General features: G+C 38.4%; 1 protein-coding gene across 12 annotated transcripts in view; it reads right to left on the reverse strand.

Moving 5' to 3' along the window:
- Positions 1 to 22,548, reverse strand: part of IMMP2L (inner mitochondrial membrane peptidase subunit 2) — a 594,331-nt gene that overhangs the window by 543,652 nt on the left and 28,131 nt on the right. Inside the window, exons 4-5 of one of the 12 annotated variants that reach the window (XR_006104042.1) lie at positions 21,992 to 22,124; positions 17,353 to 18,880 (exon numbers count right to left, since the gene is read on the reverse strand). The exons of 9 other annotated variants lie outside the window; for them this stretch is intronic. Coding sequence is in view for 2 of the 3 variants with exons in the window: in XM_042468000.1 (XP_042323934.1) it covers positions 18,838 to 18,880 (43 nt within the window). In the remaining variant the exon portion in view is untranslated. Of the gene's footprint in view, positions 1 to 17,352; positions 18,881 to 21,991; positions 22,125 to 22,548 lie in introns of those variants that run through there. 2 more of the 12 variants (XM_042468002.1, XM_042468000.1) reach the window with 2 other exon arrangements.

Here is a 22,548-nt window from a genome sequence, read left to right on the forward strand (position 1 = left end):
GGTTGGCATGGAAGGTGATAGAAGTTGTGGACTGGGTTAGGGGTTGGCAGTTCCCCCCTCCACTGCCAGAGATAGAAAGAAGAAAAGCCCCCACCAGGGAAGACCCTCTTTGTAGCCCTGCTGCCCCTTCCTGAATCCCTTTCCCTGCCATGAGCCCCTGACCCTCCTCAGCCTCTGACCTCCCCTCAGCCCACTCCATTCCCCAGCGCCCTATTCTCTAAACCCTCCCTCTGTTTTTGGGGTGCAAAAGGGAAAAGCATCAAGGGAACTAGGGCACTTTGCTGCTTGAAAGTTTCCCTGTTTTCTCCAGGGAATCCAGTCCAACCCCTTTATTCTTCCATGCAGGAACTCACAATCAAAGCATCCCCAATTGATGGCCATCCAGCATCTGTTTAAAAACAGCCTCCTAAGAGCCACAAATATGGTGTCTGCCACTGGAGCACAGGGAGAAAACCCTTGCAGGTCCCCCATATCAGATGGTTTAAGAAGGAATGGATGAGCTTTCATAATTTTAAACATATTTTTTAACTTTTCCTCTGCCATTTGAATCTTCACCAAAATCTCACCTCAATAATTTTTTTGTCTGCTAATTAAGGGGGTTCAGTATTTAGTCAAAGCTGTTGCTGTTGCTTCCTGCCCTACTTCTTCTAAAACTGTTTGTCCTTGTATTCCCTGATAAGGACAAAGATATATCATATGGGATTCTCTGTAATCTGTTGGCAGATGGGAGATTAGATTATCAGAATTATTTACTGAACACAATCAGGTGTCACCTGGTGAGAAGGTCTGTGATTGAGAAGAATAGCAGAATTACATGAGATGTCCTCATCTTAAATCCACATCAATTTCTGAATATTTCTGAAGATCTACTTCTGCATGCCCTTGAACTGAGATTATTACAATTTGCAGAACAAGGTTGTACAATTTCAGTCAAGGCAAACAATCATTGTAGTTTTTCTGTTTTCCTTTTAAATTGTGCCACATCAAAACACAGTGTTACATTCTTCTTTGACAAGTGCTATGGGAACCTAATTAAATTAAGTTGCTGAACTGCATCAAAAAAAACTCTAGCTTTAATTCTGTCAACATAATACCATAAAATGCCAACCATAAATTTTACCATGTTTACAATGAAACTATGAAAAGTCACAGTTTAGCTACATTATCAGTTATGTTCTCTTGTGTGACTTTAATGGGGTCTGTTAACATGGTAATGGAAGCCTGCTAACTTTAAACAGTGAGGTTTCTTTTTTTATCATTATCCAGTATTCAAGTGACTATTCACTGTAAATCCCTCCTCCAACATGGCTTGTTAAGGTTGCTATTATTGCACACAAACATTCTCATTCTGAGTACAAAAGCAAGCCTTAATTCATTAATCTGGTGATTTATCGTGACAGTTGAAAGGCATATGGCAACATTAAACACTCTTCCTAATGCTTTGGCTGTCATTACTGATATTTTTAACATCACAGAATCCCCCCCCCCCATCCAAAGTCACAGTGGAAGCTTTCAAGGATATAGTGAATGATTAGCAAAGCAGATACTACCTAGAGTTGGAAGACAGAAAGCATCATCTGTGAAGTACCATGAACACACATAAAAAGTCGCCTTAACAAGGACCTCACAAAATGCCTTTTAAAATGCTTTAAAAAAATAAAATAAAAAACACACATTCTCTGGACTTCAAAAACATAAAAGTAAGAAATCACTTATCTTCTTACTTGGAACAATATGTTGGAATCGTATAGTTGAAACAAATTGTCGGGATGTCTTTAAAGAGCTGAAATTCTGAAGGCAGTTTTAAAATAATAATAACAGATAGAAGCACTATTTTTTGTAAGGTCACCTTTAAATTGCTTCAATAGCAGAGTTGATATGGAATGAAGAAAAGTTCTTTCTGACTCACCCACCCACCACTCACAGCTGTCCCACATAATTCGATTCAAACTGATCCCTGCAAAAATATTAGCAGGGAAAATAAGGTTTCTTGGAACCATCTACCTCTAAAAGGGGAGCCAGTGCTCATTCCAATTTCTAATTTTGTGTGAGTTAACAAGACAAGGGACTAGGGGTTCCCACCCAAAGCTTGTTCCTATTGTTTTAATCAAGTCTATTTATTTCCATCTTAGAAATGTTAGTCCCAACAGCTGACTCTGAAACTATGCATCTGCCTCATCCCATGGTAGTACTTATTTGGAACACTAGTTACCCACCCCCTCCAGCCTGTCACCATCAGTTAATCTCAATATTCTGAAAATGTATTTCAAATCATTGTCTTCCTGGGAGAAAGGCCCAGTTCTCACAAACTATCTTTAATATACTCTAAACATAGGCTCTGATCCAAAGATGTTTTTCTGCTAGCAAAAAACACAGTCCACTCTAAAGAGAAATGTTTCTGATCTAGTGCGATGGAGTTGCATGAAAGGAGAGGTCCCTAAACTATTGATCTCAGTCCCACCACCATCATTAGCACAGTTGATGGGGACGTGAGAAAGGGTCTTCTTTATGCCTGCCCCTACACTAGGCCTCCCTTTCCAGGGAGGCCAGAATGGACCTTTCCTTGTTATCCTTCAATTACCAGGCTGAAACCTTTTTCTTTGGTCAGGTTTTAAAACTAAAGGTTTTTATTGCCTTTTAATTGTATTTTATTATTTTAACTTGAGGCTGCATTGCTTTATTACTATAAATAGTTTAATTCTATTTTAATGTTAATTTTTGTATGCTTTTGATTGCATTGTTCTTTTCACTTGTGGACTGCTTTGAGTCCCTATTTTGGGGAGAAAGGAGGATATAAATACAACAATAACAGCAATAATAAGTTTGTGCATGCTGGTTACAGCACACAATACTCTATATGCTATACTGGTATCCCCCCGCCCCTCGTTGTCTCTTTCTCATCCTTTATTGCAGTCTGCCGTACACGGTGGTGTTCCACTGCAAAATGTATACCACTTAGATTGTGTCAATTCTTCAGTCATACATTTTTCCTCTTTACCCTCTCAGTTCATATAATCTTAGTGTTCAAAGGAGCCACAAAGGCCATCATCTATTCATCCTCCTGCCATGAAGGAATGCGCAACTAAAATAAACTAAAATAAAGATACCCATCCAAGCATTGTTTAAAAGCCTCCAAAAAAGAGTCCTACACCCTCTGAGGCAATTCTTTGAATGCAAACCATAACATGTTGCCCTGAAGTTCTGCCCACTCCACTGTCATATAAAAATGCTGTTGACCACAGAAAAAGGCCAGCAGTGAACAAAAGAAAACAAAGTTTGCAAAGTAATACATGCCAACTGTTCATTAAATGCTGTGATTCGTCAAACAATTTATTGCACATATTGCATATTAATATCACTAGTTACATGAATTAATAAACTCTCTCAAATTCATCCACTAAGCCACAGCTGGTGCTTTAGTGGCACAAGTAAATAAGAAAAGGGGGGAAAAGGAAGAAAACTTAAAGACAGAATATCTTCAAAAGGCACATGCCCTCAAAATGGATGCATTCTTGGGGAAGCAAACACATGGACAACATTATGCCACCAATCCATTTGGATGACAAATGCTAATACAACATACAGACTTTGTAGGGTCCCTTGATAGGACTATCACCAGATCAGAGAGCAGAAGTCATGGAATGAAGAACCACATAATCAGACACCTCAGCTGTTCTTTTACATAGCCCTTTTCACAGAAATGAAATGGCTGCTGCACCCATCCTCTTACCCTCATTGGTTTCCCCAATTCAGCAAGGTCTTGTTGTGGACATCTGAAGCTTTAAACATGGTTTTCAATCCTTAATCCTCTGAATGTTTTGGATCTCAACTCTCAAAAGCCCAGATAGTAGAGTCTATAATGAGGAATTCTGAATGATGAAGCCAAGGAACTCTGCCCTAAACAACTTGGCTCCCATTTCTTCACCACATGATTATTTTAGATAGGATCCTACAGTATTTCATATCATAATTCAGTGAAGGGATCTAGGTGTAACCCATTATTCACTAACAGTTAGGCAGGGTTCTTTCAAATGAGACAGTGGACCTCCCATTAATAGCTTCATTTGCATTTCCCCTCTTTACAAATACAAACAAGTAATAATTCATTACAATTAATTTTCTTTTGGTTTTTCAAATCCTTGAGTGAATCTCACAGTTCTACTCAGTGTTGGCATCTTCTATGTTCCTCTTGAATGGCTGTAATGTTTTAAAACAGATGAGTTTCCCTTCACAGCTGCTCTTACATTCTTGCTGATGGGAAAATAGTTTTCTGAGCATGCATACTTGCTGTTACTGAAAGCAAGAGGGAGGTGGCAATTGATAAATCCTCTTTTGGAAATGATTCTATACCATACTCCTGTTGCACCCAACTCTTAATAATGACATCAATAACAATGTGGGTTGCATATGCACTCAGGTCTTGACAGCACAGATATATGCATCAAAACATGGGGATCTCAAGAACAGGAATCTTGGTTATGACATTATGCTGATCCCAATAAAGAGAAGATGGGGAAAGCACAGTAAGGGATGGCATATATTATACCAAGGTGGTTTTTTTAAATTATTTGGAACAGCAGGAGGCAACAAGAATGAACAAACAAAATACTACTACTGTATCTCCATCTCCTTGAATAAGAGCTCCTACAAACTGAATGCAACATCATTCTACAAATGAATCTCCAATGGCTATACAGCGGTACCCTGGGATACGAATGCGCCGCCTTACGAAATTTCCGGGTTACGAAAAAAATCCATTAAAAAAAACTGTTCCGGGTTATGAAGGTTATTTCGGGTTACGAAAAATTTTTTGGTGCTTTTCGGCGCTTTTTCGCACGAAATCGCGGCTTTTCCCCATTAGCGCCTATGGCATTTCGGCTTGCGAATGCTTTTCGGGTTACGAAAGCGGCGGCGGAACGAATTAATTTCGTAACCCGGGGTACCACTGTATTTTCATTCAAGGGTAGGGCACTCTCTTACACTAAACCTTCCTAAGAGATATAACATGTTCTATGAACAGGAAAGCTTCAATAGAATGAATTGAGAACTTTAAAAGGAAGGTCATCAGCTAAAGTAATTTACCATAGCCTCAATGATTTCAGGGAACTTCAACTTTATGCCACTTCAGATTTGGCTCATAAAACTGAAGAGAAGTCTGTACAGCTTTTTCCCCCAAAGGATCATAAAATCCACTATGCTGTCAAATATGTTCAAGCCACACCAAGGTAAAGCCAAGCTTGAGGAACCGAATATTGCTCCGAGCACTTATCTGATCATATTTTCGATATCTACACAAAATAAGGGCTCCTGTTCAGTTGCTTGCTCTATAGCATGCAGATCCTGTGGCAGGAGCTCACAAAAAGATCTGGCTCAAATCCAAGAATGGCCTCTAAAATAAAGCATATTTTCCTCACAGTGATGCTACATGAGAAAAATTACTGAATTATCTTTTTTCAAAAGTGCTTCTGTTTGTGCCAACTCTAGCGAAAGGGCTTGCAAACTCTTATAAAGATTTTGTACAAGCTGTCTCCTCATTTATATAGCCTACTAGAGTTTACACTCTGCATTCTCTTTATTCATAGCTTTTGTCCTGACACAAAATCCATGGAAACCCTGGCCTTTTAGAAATGCTTTTCAATTGCCCTCCCTTGCAACGGGGGCAGCTAAACATCGGACCTCCACTCCATCTCTGGTTCAGAAGGTTGTCTTGAAGCCAGTAGCTTCCCCTTTCTAGTTTTCTTCCCCCTCCCAACAAGAGAAGGAAGCCAAGAAAAAACCCTGGATTCTTTCCCTGGTTTGTTGGGGGGAACCAACCAGAGGAGAAAAGCTGCCTGCTAGCAGCTAATAAAATAAAAAAAGTGGTTTGCTTAGTGTGTGTATGTGCCTCCAAGTGTTCTGTCAATCGACAGGTAATCCCATGAATTTTTCATAGGGTTATCTTAGGCGAGCAATACTCAGAGGTAGTTTTCTACTTCCTTCATGTGAAAAACAGCCTCCAGTACCTAGTATTTGTTGGCAGTCCCTCCTCCAAGTACTAACCAAGGCTGACCCTGCTTAGCCTCCAAGATCAGGATCTGATGCCTTTAGAGTATTTAGGCATTTTAGGGATTAAATCCCAGTCCTCAGTGCAGCCCCACCTGTTCCTCTCTTCATCTCCTTGCTTTATATATACTTGTGAACATGCACAGAGGATCTAATCTCCCTGTGCTTTGTTCAAAAAGGGTTATAGGGATAAGTAAATAGCCAAGTTATTTGTGTAAGTACCCATCGTTCCATCAGAATTATCCCTTTGTGCCACTGGGAATAAAATTTATGATTGATGGCCATTGATGGCATTCATTTTACAAATAACCTCCTTGAAATATTCTTCTCTCAATTAATAAAAAGGAAGTTCTGATCATTTCTAATTTAACTGTTGATAAAGTAAAGAGACATAACTAACTTGCTAGCCTGAAAAAACATGTTCTCTAGCATTGCTCTCTCTGTGTGCATGCACCTTCAAGCCACCTGTCAATTTATGATGACCCCATGAACTTCATAGGGTTTGCTTAGGGAAAGAGTACTCAGGGTTGACTCTGCTATATATTTGATTTTGACAGATAACCCGTATTTGGTTAATGCACTGTACCAATACAACAACTTTTCTGTGAGTTCTATCCTTATTATCAAAGCCCCAACACTAACTTGACCAAATAATACTAAAGAGTATTTAGCACTCTAAACCCTGGAAATTGCCCACTTCATGGTGGAGAGGAGATTGTCATTTGATTTGTCCCTTTACATTAAACAGGAGTGTAAAAGTTTGCCACACTAATAAGACAGTTTGTACCAATCTCTCCTAGCAGAAGAGGAGACCGCTACTGATAGAAAGTGCTTGTGGTAGGGCAATTTTTTGGTGATCTAAAATGCAAAAAGGCTAACTCAGATAGGCTAAATGGTCTGCATGGCAGGGGGTTTTATTGGATGGCCCTTGTGGTCTATGACTCTAAATAGTGAAAGGAGGCAAACCCACCACCATCACCATCTCCACCTGGAAATCATAAGCTTAGACGCATCCACACTGACCTCAAAAGCCAGACACTTCCATACAGTCCAGACGATGGGCTGTCTTTTTGATGCTGAGTTTGTCAGTACTGACAGTGCCATCCAAAGCCTTAGTCTACAAAATTGTGTGCTACACAGGATACTTCCTGTGGGGAGCCTCCAGACCTGGGTATCTTCTTCCAGAACTCCTTTCCCATCTGACATTTTAGGCTACACCTAGGAGTCAGCAACACACACCTCAGTAGTTGCCCAGGTTGCATAATCTCAATGGTCACTTGTAGCCCAAGACTTTCTGCAAGAAGACAAACTGGGCTTCATATCTATTCCAAACAAGTAGTGGACAAACCTACTCTCTGACTGACGTCCCATGTGCTTTCCCAAAGACTTCTACCAAACTGGAGCTCAGCCCAAGAATTTACCTTTACAAGTGTATGTAGGCAACACAGAAAGAAAAACGGATCTGTGATAACAATAGTAGCTTTCAATATAGTAACAGATATCTTGAAAAATAAGAAGCGATATAAAGCAGAGCTAGAACTAATAGATTAAGGATACCCAGATGGCATGTATTTAGCCTGAAGTAACACTTTGAGCTACTAAGTCAACTAAATGCACACTTCTTGTTTTATGCCAAGTACCAGCTTTCATATATAAGCCGGGAGTGGCACAACCACCTTCAGAACAAGACGTACCACTCCAAGGGCTCCAGTAAATTCTGTACTGCCAAACAGAGTACCCGAAGCAGATGACAAGCACTGTGCTGAAATATAAAGGGTTGCTGGAAGAAATTTCTAGAACGCTACCCCAGGGGGCCTTTTATAAATTGTGAGATGAAGAGCCCCTTCAACTTTAAATTTCCCTTGGTGGTTATCTGTCGCTGTATTAGCAAAACCTGTGAACTGAAAACATTGCTGAGTCGCTGTGCATATCATTACAGCCTCCTATTTCTATTCTGAAAAAATACATTTTGCACAAATAAAATTCTTTTTATAATCCTTTCAAACACATCTGGGAAGTGATTTTAACATCCTTTCCACTAAATGATTTCACAGATAGCAGGAACAGACAAAAGAATTCAGCATTGTTGGGTACATCCTACACCCAAAAACGTGCTGGGGAAAGAGATAAACAAGGTATCACATAGCATCCTAAGCACCAACACTTGAATTGTGGATGGAAATCAATTGCAATTGATTATGGAGGGCTTGTATTTTTACAAGGGAGAATCAATTTTTATTGCCTTTCCTGCTCCAAGCAATCCCAGGTGTTACTTTGAGTAAAAGTTAATACCATCTTATCAACATCATTCTGACTGTCACTTCTTCTCCACTTTGAGTCCAGAGATCTTTCCTCTTCCTTACATCTCATAAAAAAACCTGGCTATATTACTCCAAGATCAACCATCCCCACTTAAAACACACACACACACCAATGACATCATCTTGCCTGAAGAAGAGATCTGAAGAGCTCAAAAAATTGTGTACCACTTCCTAGATTCTATGGGACCAAGTGTAATTGAACACTGCAAACACAATCACAACTTAAGTCGCCATATATATATTTAATAACAATACAGCAGTTTATACAATAAATAAGACACACATATACACTGTCCTCAAAGTTTCAAGCATCCATTGAGATGCCAGTGCAGGACATGATTACAGGACTGTTCCACCTGTGCTGCACAGATGTACTGCAATATTTGGGTGCCAATGTTAAAGTCCTAAATAAAAAAATACAAAATACAAACAAATGCAATATGAAGTTACACAATAAAGAATTTGATTATTTGTTCCCTCCTAAATACACAACTGAAAATACCACTACCTTAGCCCTGTCAACTGCAGCTACATTCCAGTGCCAGTTCTCTTTCTCTTGGACTCAACCAGAAAGTACAGTCTTATAGTTTCCCCACCTATTGGGCCACAACAATATGTACTCATAAGGGTTATATCTCCATATATTTTGGTGGGATTTGGGAGGGGGGCACTTATAAATGTAAATGGGCTAACTTTTAACTGCAACAGTCTTAATTGTTTCTTAGGCAACACAACAGAATCAAATTTTGCTTTTCCTGCTTCCAGAAAGCCAAGGCATGCCTTGCAGTTAAGACCTAATGTCATCATGTGCAGTACATGGCCATCTTTTCAACAGTCCTAACATCAACTTTTCATCAATGAATTTATTGTTATACTGTTGTTGTATGACTTCAAATCATTTCTGACCTATGGTAGCCTTAAAGAGAACCTATTACAAGGTTTTCTTGGCAGAATTTGTTCAGGGGGTGTTTGTCCTCGCCTTCCTCTATGGCTATGAGAATGTGACTTCCCCAAGATCACCCAGTGGGTTTCCATGATGCAGTGGGGATTTAAACCCTGATCTCCCACTGTTCCAGTGCAACACCCAACACACTAAATAATGCTGGCTCTAGTTGATTTATTAGACCAACCCCAAGGCTGATGATAGCAGGCTAGCTTTTGAGTTTCCCTGAATTCTTCATCAGGTGAGATGGTAAACAAAATGAGAAGAAGGAAACAGGAAAAAGTGGCTGAAGTTCCAAGGCATGGAGTCTTCCTTTAGTTATGGTCTAAAGATGGAATGTGTGAAGATTCTGCAGATATTCCTTCCATTAGGCTCAGGTGGTGTCATTAGAAGACAATATATTATGAGAAGCTAAAATTTGTTTTTCCCCGGTTTTAACAATTATAAACCATACATGTAAAATTAGTATCAATCACAGAATTATTCTCTTTGCCATGAAATAAACTCTGAATAGCCAGTTTGTTGCATAGGATATTTGTTTGCCCAGTTCATTCTTCCACAAACGGCTTAATAGTTTAAATACTGTCACAGTCAGTTGGAGCTGACCTCATATCTTTCAGCTTGGTAACAAGCCTCCCTTAGGCCAGCTTAGTGATATTATGAGAATCATAAATATTAAATTGCAGGATGTACCATTTAGGAACCTTTCAATGAGTTATACTTAAGCCAAGCATGTGAATTCTGCTTACACATCAAAAGCATTTAAAACCTAAATGGTGCCACTGAAAGCAAACGAGAACTCATAAGCTGGGCTGAACGTTCTTCAACATGTGCATCTCTGCATAAAATTGAGCTTTTTGTATAGCAAAAAGGGCAAGATACACTCAGGGAGAAATGAGAAGAAACTCATGTAAAATCATCATACTGTACAGTAACATGTGCTAATGGCAAATGGGGATTCTTTTGCTGCTTAACCAGTACAGTATCAGTAAAAACAGCATGGTCAAATTGCTTTTGGGGGGCTAAAAATCCCAGAATCCCCCAGCCAGCATTGGCAGGGAACATACTGTTTGGGTGAACAAAAACAGCTTGTTCTAGTTGTGAATAAAATATACACATACTGCCACTACCCGTATCACCATCACATATTAGAGGCTACCTATATATGGGCTTCACATTTGGCTCCTGTACAATAATGCAAGAAATGTATAAGCTGTAAAATGGCACTTAGCTAGGAGATTAAGAATGAGAATGATATTCTGTGGTACGAAAAGTGGTTAATAAATATTTCATCTTGAGCTTGAAATTCCCTGGTTGATTGCCCATTATTTTGAGATGAACTATGGTTTTGTTAAAAGAAACTCTTGCTCTTCCTAAATTTTCACATATATTCCATACTGATAGTTGTCAGAAAGTGAGCACTCTGTCAAAATTTCTCTCTCTCCATACAGCAGGAATAGTGTGGCCCTCCAGATGTTCTTGGACTTCAATTCCCACCAGGGATTTGCAATCCAGTGACATCTAGAGAACTACAGGATTGCCACCCCTGCTACAGGGCTTTTAATATCAATTTTCCCCATTTTAAACAATCCTTCTCTCAATTGGCCAAGGGCTTTGGTGTTTCTGTTTCCTTGGAATAAGCAATGTCTACATTGCAAAAACATTCTGAAGCTAGTTCTGGGTGAACACATCATAAACTGCTGTAAAATGTTGTCAGCATGGTACAAACTGTTGCATCTAGGAAGTTAATAAAAATGTATAAGAATTTTATAGAAAAAGGCATATCTGATTCAACCTCTTAAATACTTTCCATTTATAAATTAGCAACTGGGGAAGGGCCCATCATTGGGCCATATGCTCACTTTACACGTATTATCAATAAAGCTGTTCCATTTCCAAAAAAATCTTGTCAAGATACAGTGCTAAGGAACCCAAAGCGTGCAAAGTATTTCCAACAAAACTGTTCTTGTTAATCACAAAGCTGCCGGACTTCTGCCTTTTTTGTTCACTGCTTAATTATTGTTAAACTATCTGAAAGCAAGCTACAGCTTGATGAGAGTCAAAACCCAGATAGCCACACTAAGGTCCGTTACAGACTGCCGCTTTGCGGCGGTCTGCCGGCGCTGCTGTTTGCTCCGTCAGGGAGCCGCAGCAGCCAAACTGCGCGGCTCCCGCACGGAGCAAAAAAGAAGCTCCAAAATGGAGCTTCTTCTCACGTCGCAGTTATGAGTCCGTAACAAGAGTAGGGGCGTCTAGAAGAGACGCCCTTTTTTTAAACTGGGACGTCCTGGGGACGTCCCAAATGGCGGTATGTAACCCGCCTAAAGCTGCAAATAAGAAAACTCTTTTCGTAAAGTTGTCTGGTTTTTAAGATCTAGGTTTCTGTGTCTATGGAGAAGACTGGCGGGTCAGAGGAACAGGGCCTTCTCTGTCGTGGTCCCCCTTCTATACAATGTCCTTTCCAGACATGTTAGGCAGGTACCCCAATACTGTATTTGAGCTTTGAATTACAATTTTATTACATTTATGCTTTTCTTTCTTTCTTTCTTTTTCTTTTCTTGGTGAGCATTTACATATTCTTGCATTGTCTTTCAATGTCCATCTCCAGGATTGTTTACAAACTGATGTAAAATATAATAGGAAACAGAAAAGCAATAGGGGAGACTACAGTTAAAATAAGCAAAAACAAAACATAATCCAAAATTGAATATCATCCTAAAAATTTATTGTTTTACTTTTTATGAAGTAAAGTGCTGCAAATGTATCTGTGAGAAGAACAGGTATTAAAAGAAACACTTTTCAGCTTTAAACACAAACCACATCTAATTCATTAAAGCTGAATCTATTGTTGCTTTGAGTATATGTCATTTCCAGATTTCCAAAATCTGCCTTTTTGTTTAAAAAGAAGATGTTACACTATGAAAAGAAACGTCATTCTGAATTCAAAACTATAAATCTTGATAACTCCTGAATAGCAAGTAGACAAAAATATACACACTGAAAATGAGTTATGGCATAATAAGGCAAAACAAATCAAAACAATAGTTTCAAGTCATCAAAGACTTATCCCTGCACAAGATTTATTAAAAACATATCAATAGCTTTATACGTGAAGTTTACATCTCAACCATTCATACTGAAAGGAACAATAATTTTTTAAAAGCTATTTCAGCCAGATTTTTAATTTAATTATTCCATATTAGTGTACACATTCCTGGAGGTCAATAATTAATTATTTTTAAGCAATTTGTAATGAAGGACTCAACAAGATTATCTGAAAGGCCATTGTCTCCCCATACAAACCTAACAAGTACTGTGGAATGTCTCACTGAAGTAGATGCTTGTCTGAAACATTACTTTGCTGTTGTGTGCCTTCAAGTTGTTTCCGACTTATGGGGACTCTAAGGTGAACCTACCATGGGATTTTCTTGGCAAGATTTGTTCAGAAGTTTTCAACTGCCTTCCTCTGAGTCTGAGAGTATGTGACTTGCACATTTTTGTTAAATAAAGGCCTGATACAGACAGCCAAAATAAAGCTGCTTCAAGTCACTTTGGAGGTATGGTGTTTCAATCATACATGCATCCTAAGAGTCCAGAAGCCGCACCAAAGCCGCGCTCCAGTCCTAAGGACTGTAGTGCAGCTTTGGTGCAGCTTCCAGACTCTTAGGAGGCATGCATCATTGAAACACCATGCCTCCAAAGTGACTCGAAGCAGCTTTATTTCGGCTGTCTGTATAGGGCCAAAGTCACCAGCAATTTCTCACAGGAAAGCCAAATGGGCAACCCAAAACCTCATAAAACATTATCAATCTGATTTTACTCTGAGAAAGAGAAATGTTTAATGTTTTCATTTTTGACGAAAATAATTGTTTTTATCTCCAGCACATCACAACAGCCTGGAACTCTTATCTGAACATACTCCTCCCCATCCCCCAAATCCAGGATTTCAGCCAGAAAATATAATCAAGTCTGTTTTATCTCCTAAACTTTAGGGCCTATGGGGTACATAGCTCCTCAACTGCCTCTCGAGAAAGCCTGTCAAGACTCAGGAGAGGTCATCTCTGTCATCCATAAAAATCTGTCTTTCAGAAAATATTTTCTCTGAACGTTGTCAGCTCCTTCCACCTACCCACTCTTCATCTGGTGTGCATGTGTGCAGCTTTTAGGGAAATACCTTTTTTCCATTCTCCACTATACTTTCAAAACTCTATCCCTCAATCTCTCTCTCTCTCATACCTGATGTAGCCTCAAGCTCGAATGTTAAAATCTCCCAGTAAAATTATTCTAAGGCTCTCCAACACCATGTCTTATGTTACCTCTAACATTTAGAACAGTGGTTCTCAATCTTCCTGATACCGCAACCCTTTAATACAGTTCCTCATATTGTGGTGACTTCCAACCATAAAATTATTTTCGTCTCAGTTTCTAAGGCCATCAGAAATATGTTTTCCGATGGTCTTAGATGACCCCTGTGAAAGGGTTGTTCGACCCCCAAAGGGGTCCCGAACCACAGGTTGAGAACCACTGATTTAGAAGAAGCTGCTGAGGAATAAAGTAGTCAAACATTAACAATATCCCCAATTAGTTCTGACAGCCAATATCAGAAACAGACCCATAGAAGTCCACACCAAACAGTGAATGATAAGTATTAAGGACTATAAAACCCATTCTCTAGATGGTTATTCTGTGCAGAAGATCCTGTCTATTCCATCAATTTTGCCCATCCAGGCCTTGGTTATATTTTCCTAGTAAAGCTACAAATTTTTCCTTTCTTCACTTATGTTATTGTAATTTCTGTTTTAATTCACCACATAAGAAGGGATTTCAGCCTTTGAATAAATATAAGATATGCATTACAGCTCTTAGACTACACTTATGTGGCTTAGTACTGTTGAACAAATTCCAGTGGTATACCATGCACATTTTCAAGCCTTTCAGAACTATACATTCTAACCATATTACTTGTGTCATGTTGTGTTTGCTGCTTAGAAGAAACCAATACAATCAGTGGCGCTGAGGAACAGTATTGTTGTTGTCAGAAGCACTAGGACACTTGTAATGAGAGAATCACAGTCTTTTCTGCAGAGACAGGCAAATATATTGCCAGCAAGCAAAGGATAATGGCATCCTGTATACCCCAAAGGCCTACTACATTGTTTGTGTCTGCTTAAGTGTCTGCTTAAGGGGACTTGACTCTCAACACAAGCTATTTTTAACTTGGAGTGTATGACCTTACAGCTGAGATGCTGTAGAAACATATTTAAATGCATGATCATGCACTTGGGTACTAAGGGTATTGGCAATGGGGAGAAAAATCCTTTTCAAACACACATTAGCACACACATTCTCCAAGTTTTCCCAAGTTCAAAAACTAAGCTGTTGAAATTCAAAATGCACATATACTCGCCAGGATCCCCTTGATGACTTACACCAAAAATATACTTCATGATGCCAGCATAAGCAGAACCTGGAATTAACATGTTACAATTAATGTTGTTTCCTTTAACTAGTTAGTGGAAAAGGGCCAATAAAGGTGTAACAAGTTACCATCTAAAAGCAATATAACAAGCAAAAATCAAAAATATGTTATTGGCAGGAAGAGAAGCAGGTTTGTTTGCTTTTTCAAAAGTAACTTCTGAGGGCATTCTGTTGGGATATTTTCAAGTTTTATGCTATTTTCGATGCTAAGAGTTTTCCCCTTGAGGGTAAAGAAATAGAGAGTAATGGAAAAGTAGTGGTATATCATGTGCATTTTCAAAACCAAACTTTTCAGAACTATACGTTCTAAACGTATTATTTGGGCCATGTTGTGTTTGGTGCTTAGAAGAAAAGAAAAGCAGAAAAGTAAAGTGGAAAAGCAAAGTAGAGTTATGTTTTCTTCTAGCAGTGAGAGGGAATGTAAGAAGTCTACAGCAGCAGCATGAGTAACATGTTGTTGTTGTGTGCCTTCAAGTTGTTTCCGACTTATGGTGACTCTAATGCCCTATCATGAGGTTTCCTGGGCAAGTTTCTTCAGAGGGGGTTTGCCATTGCCATCCTCTGAGGCTAAGAGAGTATGACTTGCCCAAGCTCACCCAGTGGGTTTCCATGTGTAACGCACCCCCAAACCACAACCCTTTTCTATGATGGCAGGCACCTGGGAGTTTTTATCATCCCACTGCTGCCACCAAATTATGTAACAAAAACCTTCTGATGGTGGTCTTTACTCTATAGTAGCGTGTGTTTGTATTAATTATTCGGGCCAAGCCGGTTCTCAAACAAATACAAAAACTTTATTGAAATAACAGAAGTATTTTAAATATCTTTTATATACAGATGATATTGTATCTTTACTTGGCAAAACAGTTGTAGATTTTCACTACTCTCTCTCCCAGTAATAACCTAAAGTCAGCCACTCAGGCTACACAATCCCTCAGGATCGTTCTAACCCCAAACTCCCTTTCTAAAGGTGGGTTAGCTCTGAGTCCCTTAAATGCAGACTCTTTCTAAAGCTAGTACCTCTGTGGACTTAATGAGATAGGTCAGGTTATAAGCCCCTTTCACTAGGCTTAACCCTCAGTTCCCCTCTGGAACTCCTAAAACTGTGTCTGTTCCCTGGACTCAACACCAACTGTCTCTCTCAACTGTCAACAGTCCAACTGTCAAAACCAACAGACACACTGAATGTTCAAAGGTCTCATGAGTAACGTTACTTTTTAAAATATTATATTGAATTGAACATATATTTTTAAATGTAAATTATTTCACATCACAGTGGGGGTTATGGCTGTGCAGTGCTACCAGAGAAAGCTATCCAACCAGCTCCCAGGCAACTCTCTTCTAACATCCCCCTACCCCTGTAGTCAATGTGTCACAATCATTTTATCTATGGGATAGATCCTGTGCCAACAACATCGTGGCTGCTAAATTCATATTACAAATCCATTTCTGAATCCTTTAACTAGAAATTTCTGCATGTATTACAAACTTCTGCCATGAAGAGCACTGTAGATTGTCCAACTAAGAACAGGGGGGCAAAGAAGGGGAAATATCACAAGGCTAAAGGACCCAAAACAGATTGGATTATAGAGCCCAAGGTTACAGGGGAAAAAATATTGCATGTTTATTTCAAGGAAATGGCTCCAGACCTTGCCACAAATAAATTGAAATGCTTCCATCACAAAGAAGAGACACAAAGTAGAGACAGCAGCACTTTTCCTGGCATTTTTTAAAATTATTAATTTTATTATTAAAAAAATACACACAAACATTCATATATCACATACCAAAACACTTGGTAACAAACAAAAGCAGTTAAAACCAAACAAACAGAGCAAAACTACATCATCCAATAAAAAGAACTTCCAAGTAACGTTTGTCTGGTTTACTGTCTTTAGCTGTCTAAGTCTGACTTTTAAATCTTGTACTATATTATCTGTGCTCTTCTTATTCTCTCATTATTTACCTTATCTACATTTCATTCTATTTTGGTATCCACCTAATTTCCCTTGGGGGCATTTACAATGTCTTATATAAATCATATAAGTACAAAAGGAGCCCTTTACCCAAATAACAAATTTAAACAACTATATTTCATCATGCAGGCAATTTTTTAATATGAATTCCTAGATTGCAGATTGACAAATCTATTTGGGAAAGACATAATATGTTTTGAATGTATGACAACTGACTTGGCATGTTAGGGAAACATTCCCAACATTTGGTAATCTCCTCCCATTTGACTTTAGCAAGAATTTGAGATCTGACATGGTGTGATGGTTTGAGCATCAGACTACAACTCTGGAGAGTAGGGTTCAAATCCTCTCTATGTCCAAAGCACTGTAGGCCCTTCTTATACACTGATTTTTTATACATGGATTCAAGCATGTATTATCCTATTATTTCTTAGACTGTACGCCATAGGCAGATTTACTCCTATATATTTATTGTTTTATGTACCGCGCTGTGCAAATCTACAGCACTATATAAATAAATAAATAAATAAAGCATCCATGATTTGAAAATGTTCCAAAAAAGTATATATTTCAAATAGCAAACCTTGATTTTCCATTTTTTATAAGGGTCACTGTTTTGCTATGTCATTATATTTAATGGGACTTGAGCATCCACAGATTTTGTTATACACGAGGGATCTTGGAACCAAATCCGAGCGTATAACAAGAGTCCACTGTACCAGAAACCCAACCCAAACCCTTCTGCTCCCAATATCAGCAGAATGGAGAGGTTTTCCCCCTGCTGTAGCTCTTGAGAACACCAAACACCTGCGCCCAATAATTTCACAGCCAGTTTTTAGGCTAATGGAGAAGGAGGATGGTTCTGGGAAAAGCAGCAGGATCCAGGGGAAATACACAACTAAATTTAGCTGTTAGAAAGTATACTACTGGATCAGAAAGTGCACCACTGGATCCACCATTGGCTCTACATTCTGACAATTTATTCCTTGTTACATTTTGTCATGGGGATATTATTATTATTTCTTAGTCGCCTCTCCCCATGAATCAAGACAGGGAACAGAAAAGATTAAAATACAACACATAATATCAGTTTAAAAGAACACATAAGATCAATACATATTAAAACAATTAGTTCATAGTTTAAAATTAATAATTTAAAAATTATCTGGATAGGCCTGCTGGAACAGACTGGTCTTTAATGCTGTTTTAAATTCAGACAGCGTATTCAGCTGTCGAATCTGGCAGGTTATTCTAGTCTAAGGGCAGCTGGAGAAAATGTCCTCTGGGTGACAGTTGAATATGTTTAGTTAACTGCTCAGCTAAGAGCTGTTAAGAGAAGCAAAAGGCATTAAAAATGACCACAGGTCTAAATCCAATTGCTAGTTGCCGAGTAGAGCTATTGGATGGATGGAATTTATATACATTTTGTCTTACTATTCAGTGATTCAATGCTCTACTCTAGCAATTGGATTTGTCACAGCCCTAAGAATTCCTAGTTGCATCCACACAACTTCATCAGCACTATAACAGCATTAATGATTACTAATTAATTTATAAACATCCATACTATATCAACATCATAAATGTATTCTATAATTTAATATGTCTTCCCACTCCCCGCCCATTTTACATACTCTGACTGCCTCAGCTCTATGGTATGATCATTTGTTTGATAGCTTAAACATTCATAATTTGACAAACAGCATAGACATCAGTATGCAGCATAAAAAGGAGGAAGGGGGAGAAATAAAAGTGGCAGCACCTTTAAAACTAACTAGATTTTTATTTTAGCATGAGCTTTTATGGCTATAAACTCGCTTCCCCCGATGCACTCTGTACTGCACTGGATGAAGTGGGTTTATATCCACGAAAGGTCATGATAAAATAGTCTTAAATAGTCTGTGACATTTTTTCTCACCCTCCTCTCCTCTTTTTTATGCTGCAAGAGACTAGCACAGGTACATCTCTGAAAACTACCACATTGTCAAGCTGTACTTTGCCATTACAGGTGTGTGTCTTCTGGTTCATGCACTCTTGTCTGCCCCTAACATGCCATGGTTCCTTACTTCTTGGTTTTTCATTGATGAAATCGCAAGCTATTGCCCATGAGGAACCTAGAACTTCAGAAATAAAAGCATATATCAGCCTGCTTTCAGACATAAAAAATACAATTTGATATCTAAACCAAATATCACTTTGGTACATTTGATATTGCTGAAAATATGATGTAATACACTTGATTAGATACTGCTTTGAGGACCTTTTCCCCCAAAAAAGTAGCATAGAAAGATTAAAAGAAATTTACTTCTTTGTCCTGAAATAGGTGTAACTATGTAGTGTAAAAGGTATGGTGACAGCATTCCCTGAGACGTCGGATATGGGGCCGATGGTACATGCCTTGCTTACATCCTATTTGGAATACTGTAATGCGCTCTAGTTGGGGCTGCCTTTGAAAAGTGTTTGGAAACTTCAGCTGGTCCAAAGAGCTGCAGTAAGTCTGTTAACAGGGACAGGTTACAGAGATCACAGAATGCCCCTGCTGAAACAGCTCCACTGGTTGCCAGTTTGTTTCTGGGCACAATTCAACATGCTGGTTATGACATATACAGCCCTATATAGCTCAGATCCAGGCTATTTGGCAGACTGTATCTCCCTGTATGAACTGGCCCGGGCTCTGCAATCCCTTCTCTCCATCCCACCACCATTGCAAGCACGGTTGGCTGGGACACAAGAGAAGGCTTTTCCATGGCTATCTCTAAACTGTGCAATTTTCTTCCCAGAGAGACCAGACTGGCCCCCTCCTTGTTGGCCTTCTGGAAGCAGGCTAAGACTTTTCTGTTCAGATAGGCATTTAAAACAGAAGGTTTCTAAAGAACAGGCTGGGTGTTGCATTTTTTAAAATGTATTTTAAACACTTTTGTCTTTTTAATTATATTTTAATCTTTTACATGCAATCTGTTTTAATGCTGTAATAATTTAATTCTGTTTTAATGTAACACTTTTCTATGTTTTCAATTGTACTATTTTTAATCTTGCAAGCCACTCTGAGTCCCAACTTTGGGGAAAGGGCAGGATATAAATGATGATGATGATGATTGAACAAGGGTAATAAACTATGTCTAAATACTATTAAATGAAATTATAAGTGTTTGAGACAAGCTTGATGAAACTGTCTGGTAGAGTATTAAGCCCATGGACACAGTGCAGCTCTCCAGATGTTGTAGACTGCAACTCCCAACAGCCCTAGCCACCACAGCCCATACTAACTGTGAGGAATTCTGGGGCGTATAGTCATAAATATCTCAAGTTGTCCACACCTGATTTAGACCAATGTTCTGTTTCCCCAAGTGGCAAGCCAGATGTTTCTGGAAAGCTCAAAAGCAGGACATGATGATGACATCTGGAGACTAGGTGCTCCAGCAACTGCTACTCATATGTGTACTAACCCTGACTTAGGCAGTTGTAAAGCCCCATTAAAACTAGAAGCCACTTATAAAATTTCCCTTTATGAATTTTTATTATTCCACGTTTAAGTCATCCATCCTAGAAGATATTCCTTTAAAAAAAAAAATCTTGTGGAAGCTAATTAATTATTCTGTGTGTAAAAGGTATTCCCCTTTGTCTGTCCTAAATCTCCTGCCAATCAGTTTAATTGGATGACCCTTGAGTTCTAGCATTATGAGAAAGGGAGAAAATAAAGGATATAGATTTAATCATTTTATCTGATAGACAATGCAGCACTAGAGTGACAGTTGCTTATTGTATCATCATTTGTTTTCCCATCTGTTCGTGGGTTTCAGGAAGAGGCCACCAGAAGAAGAAATTGAAACCAATTCTTTCCGAGTTCTTGGGGAGACGTAGGAGTAACCACAGCATAGTCAACCATGCTAATTCACATATCTGCGAGGAACCTGTGTCTGATTAAAAATAGCAAGAGGCATTTTTTCTACCTTAAATTGGATGTGTATGCCAGAGATTTCCCTACTCTGATGCAACTTTTTTTAAAAATTCCTAAAGAGCAAAGACATTTTAACATAGAAAGCAGCAGGAGAAACAGTTGACACACACTTGAAAGAAAAATAAGAGTGGGTGGCTAAATGTACTTCATTTACTTCTTAACAAATTTAAATTTTCCTTCTAACTAGCAATCTTGTAAGGGGTTTTCCCCCTCTATGCCTTACCTCTTTTTGCTCCTATGTTTGGAAAAATGGTTTCCCATAACAAAAACAGTAGTCCAAAAACATTTAATGGTCTCTTTAATGCTCTTAAAATTTTTATGACCAATGTCAACCTAATCTTATTTGTGAAACAAGATTGTGTAACTGGTGTTATGAATGGGTCTTTCAGGAAAGGATGGACAACTTTCTGGTAGGAAGATGGTCACAAGGAAGTCTATCATGTATCTCACCAGGGACTATACTGTCATTCCATAAATTCAGTGGCTGCCCCTATTTCTCAGTCTATAACAGTTGCTTCCAAAATTGGGGGAATCAGGCAGTTCTCTAAGAATCAGAACATAACACAAAGATTCTTGAATTGGCACAGAGTGTATCTTTCCATTTCTGAAAAGAAAGTGGGATGAAAGCAGGAGAAAGTTTCATATTGTTGACAGTATGACCATAAACCAGCTTGCCCGCACTTTAAAGAATAGAGAACACTTTAAACAATAGAGAACACTTTAAACAATAGAGAACACTTTAAACAACAGAGAACTGATTACATTTGGATTCAAGAAACCAGTCTGTTTGGTCTAATCCATTAATTTGCACTCTTATTCACACTTTCCTGTAATCATACCCTTGTATGCAATCTATTCTCAGTGCATACATATAGGAATGCTTCATATAAGTTTATGATTGCCTCTGCTTGCTCAGTGACATCTATCTGTACAGTATCAAAAAAAGCTTTTATTCCATGGAAGTCTACACTTCAGACATTATTTCTACTTTAAATCAAAATGTAGTTTTAATGAGGTTATTTGAAGGATCAACATTTGAGTATTGTACTGTATCACTGAAATGAAATCTATCAATTCATTTCAAGAAAACACCAAAGCTGTTGCTTCAATAAGTCATGGCAACTCACAAATAGTAAAAAGCAAAAACTATTTCACCCCCAAAACCTGTTTTATAGGTAAATCAACTATTTTAATAATTTACTTGCTCCTTCTAAATATCAACATTCATTATTTACTAATACAAGTATAATGAATAAGGAAGATGGTATATTACCTGTCACATACACTACAACTCAAAATTATCATTCCAGAAGAATAACATGTCTCATGTATCTGGCTATGCTCTCAGATCCTCATGGTAAGTAGATTTTCCTGAATTCTCCTTCAATCCAAAATATGTTTGGTACCTATCAGGGACAGGACTTTTTTAATGATAGCACCCTATATTCAAAATATTTTCCCACAAAGGCTCCCCTATCTTACCAGTATCAGGCAAAGACCTCTTTATTTTCCCAGCACTTTCAAACGTTTGCTGATTTTGTTTCAAGTTTGTAAAACCAAGATACAATTGTATGCCTTTTCTCTAAAATAGTAATAATAATAATAATAATAATAATAATAATAATAATAACAACAACAACAACTTTATAATTGAGATGTGAAGCAATTATAATTTTCCTTGGGAAGATGCAATAGTCCTTTTTCCTCAGATGGTTGACATACAACTAACCCGTCACAAAATTTGAAGCTGAGGCAACAGCTTACTTTTCAGATCTGTTTTCTGAATATGATACAATATTCAGGTAGCTAAACTATTGGCATTAATGTGTA

The sequence above is a fragment of the Sceloporus undulatus genome, chromosome 5 (assembly GCF_019175285.1).
Source record: "Sceloporus undulatus isolate JIND9_A2432 ecotype Alabama chromosome 5, SceUnd_v1.1, whole genome shotgun sequence".
NCBI classification, from domain to species: Eukaryota; Metazoa; Chordata; class Lepidosauria; order Squamata; family Phrynosomatidae; genus Sceloporus; species Sceloporus undulatus.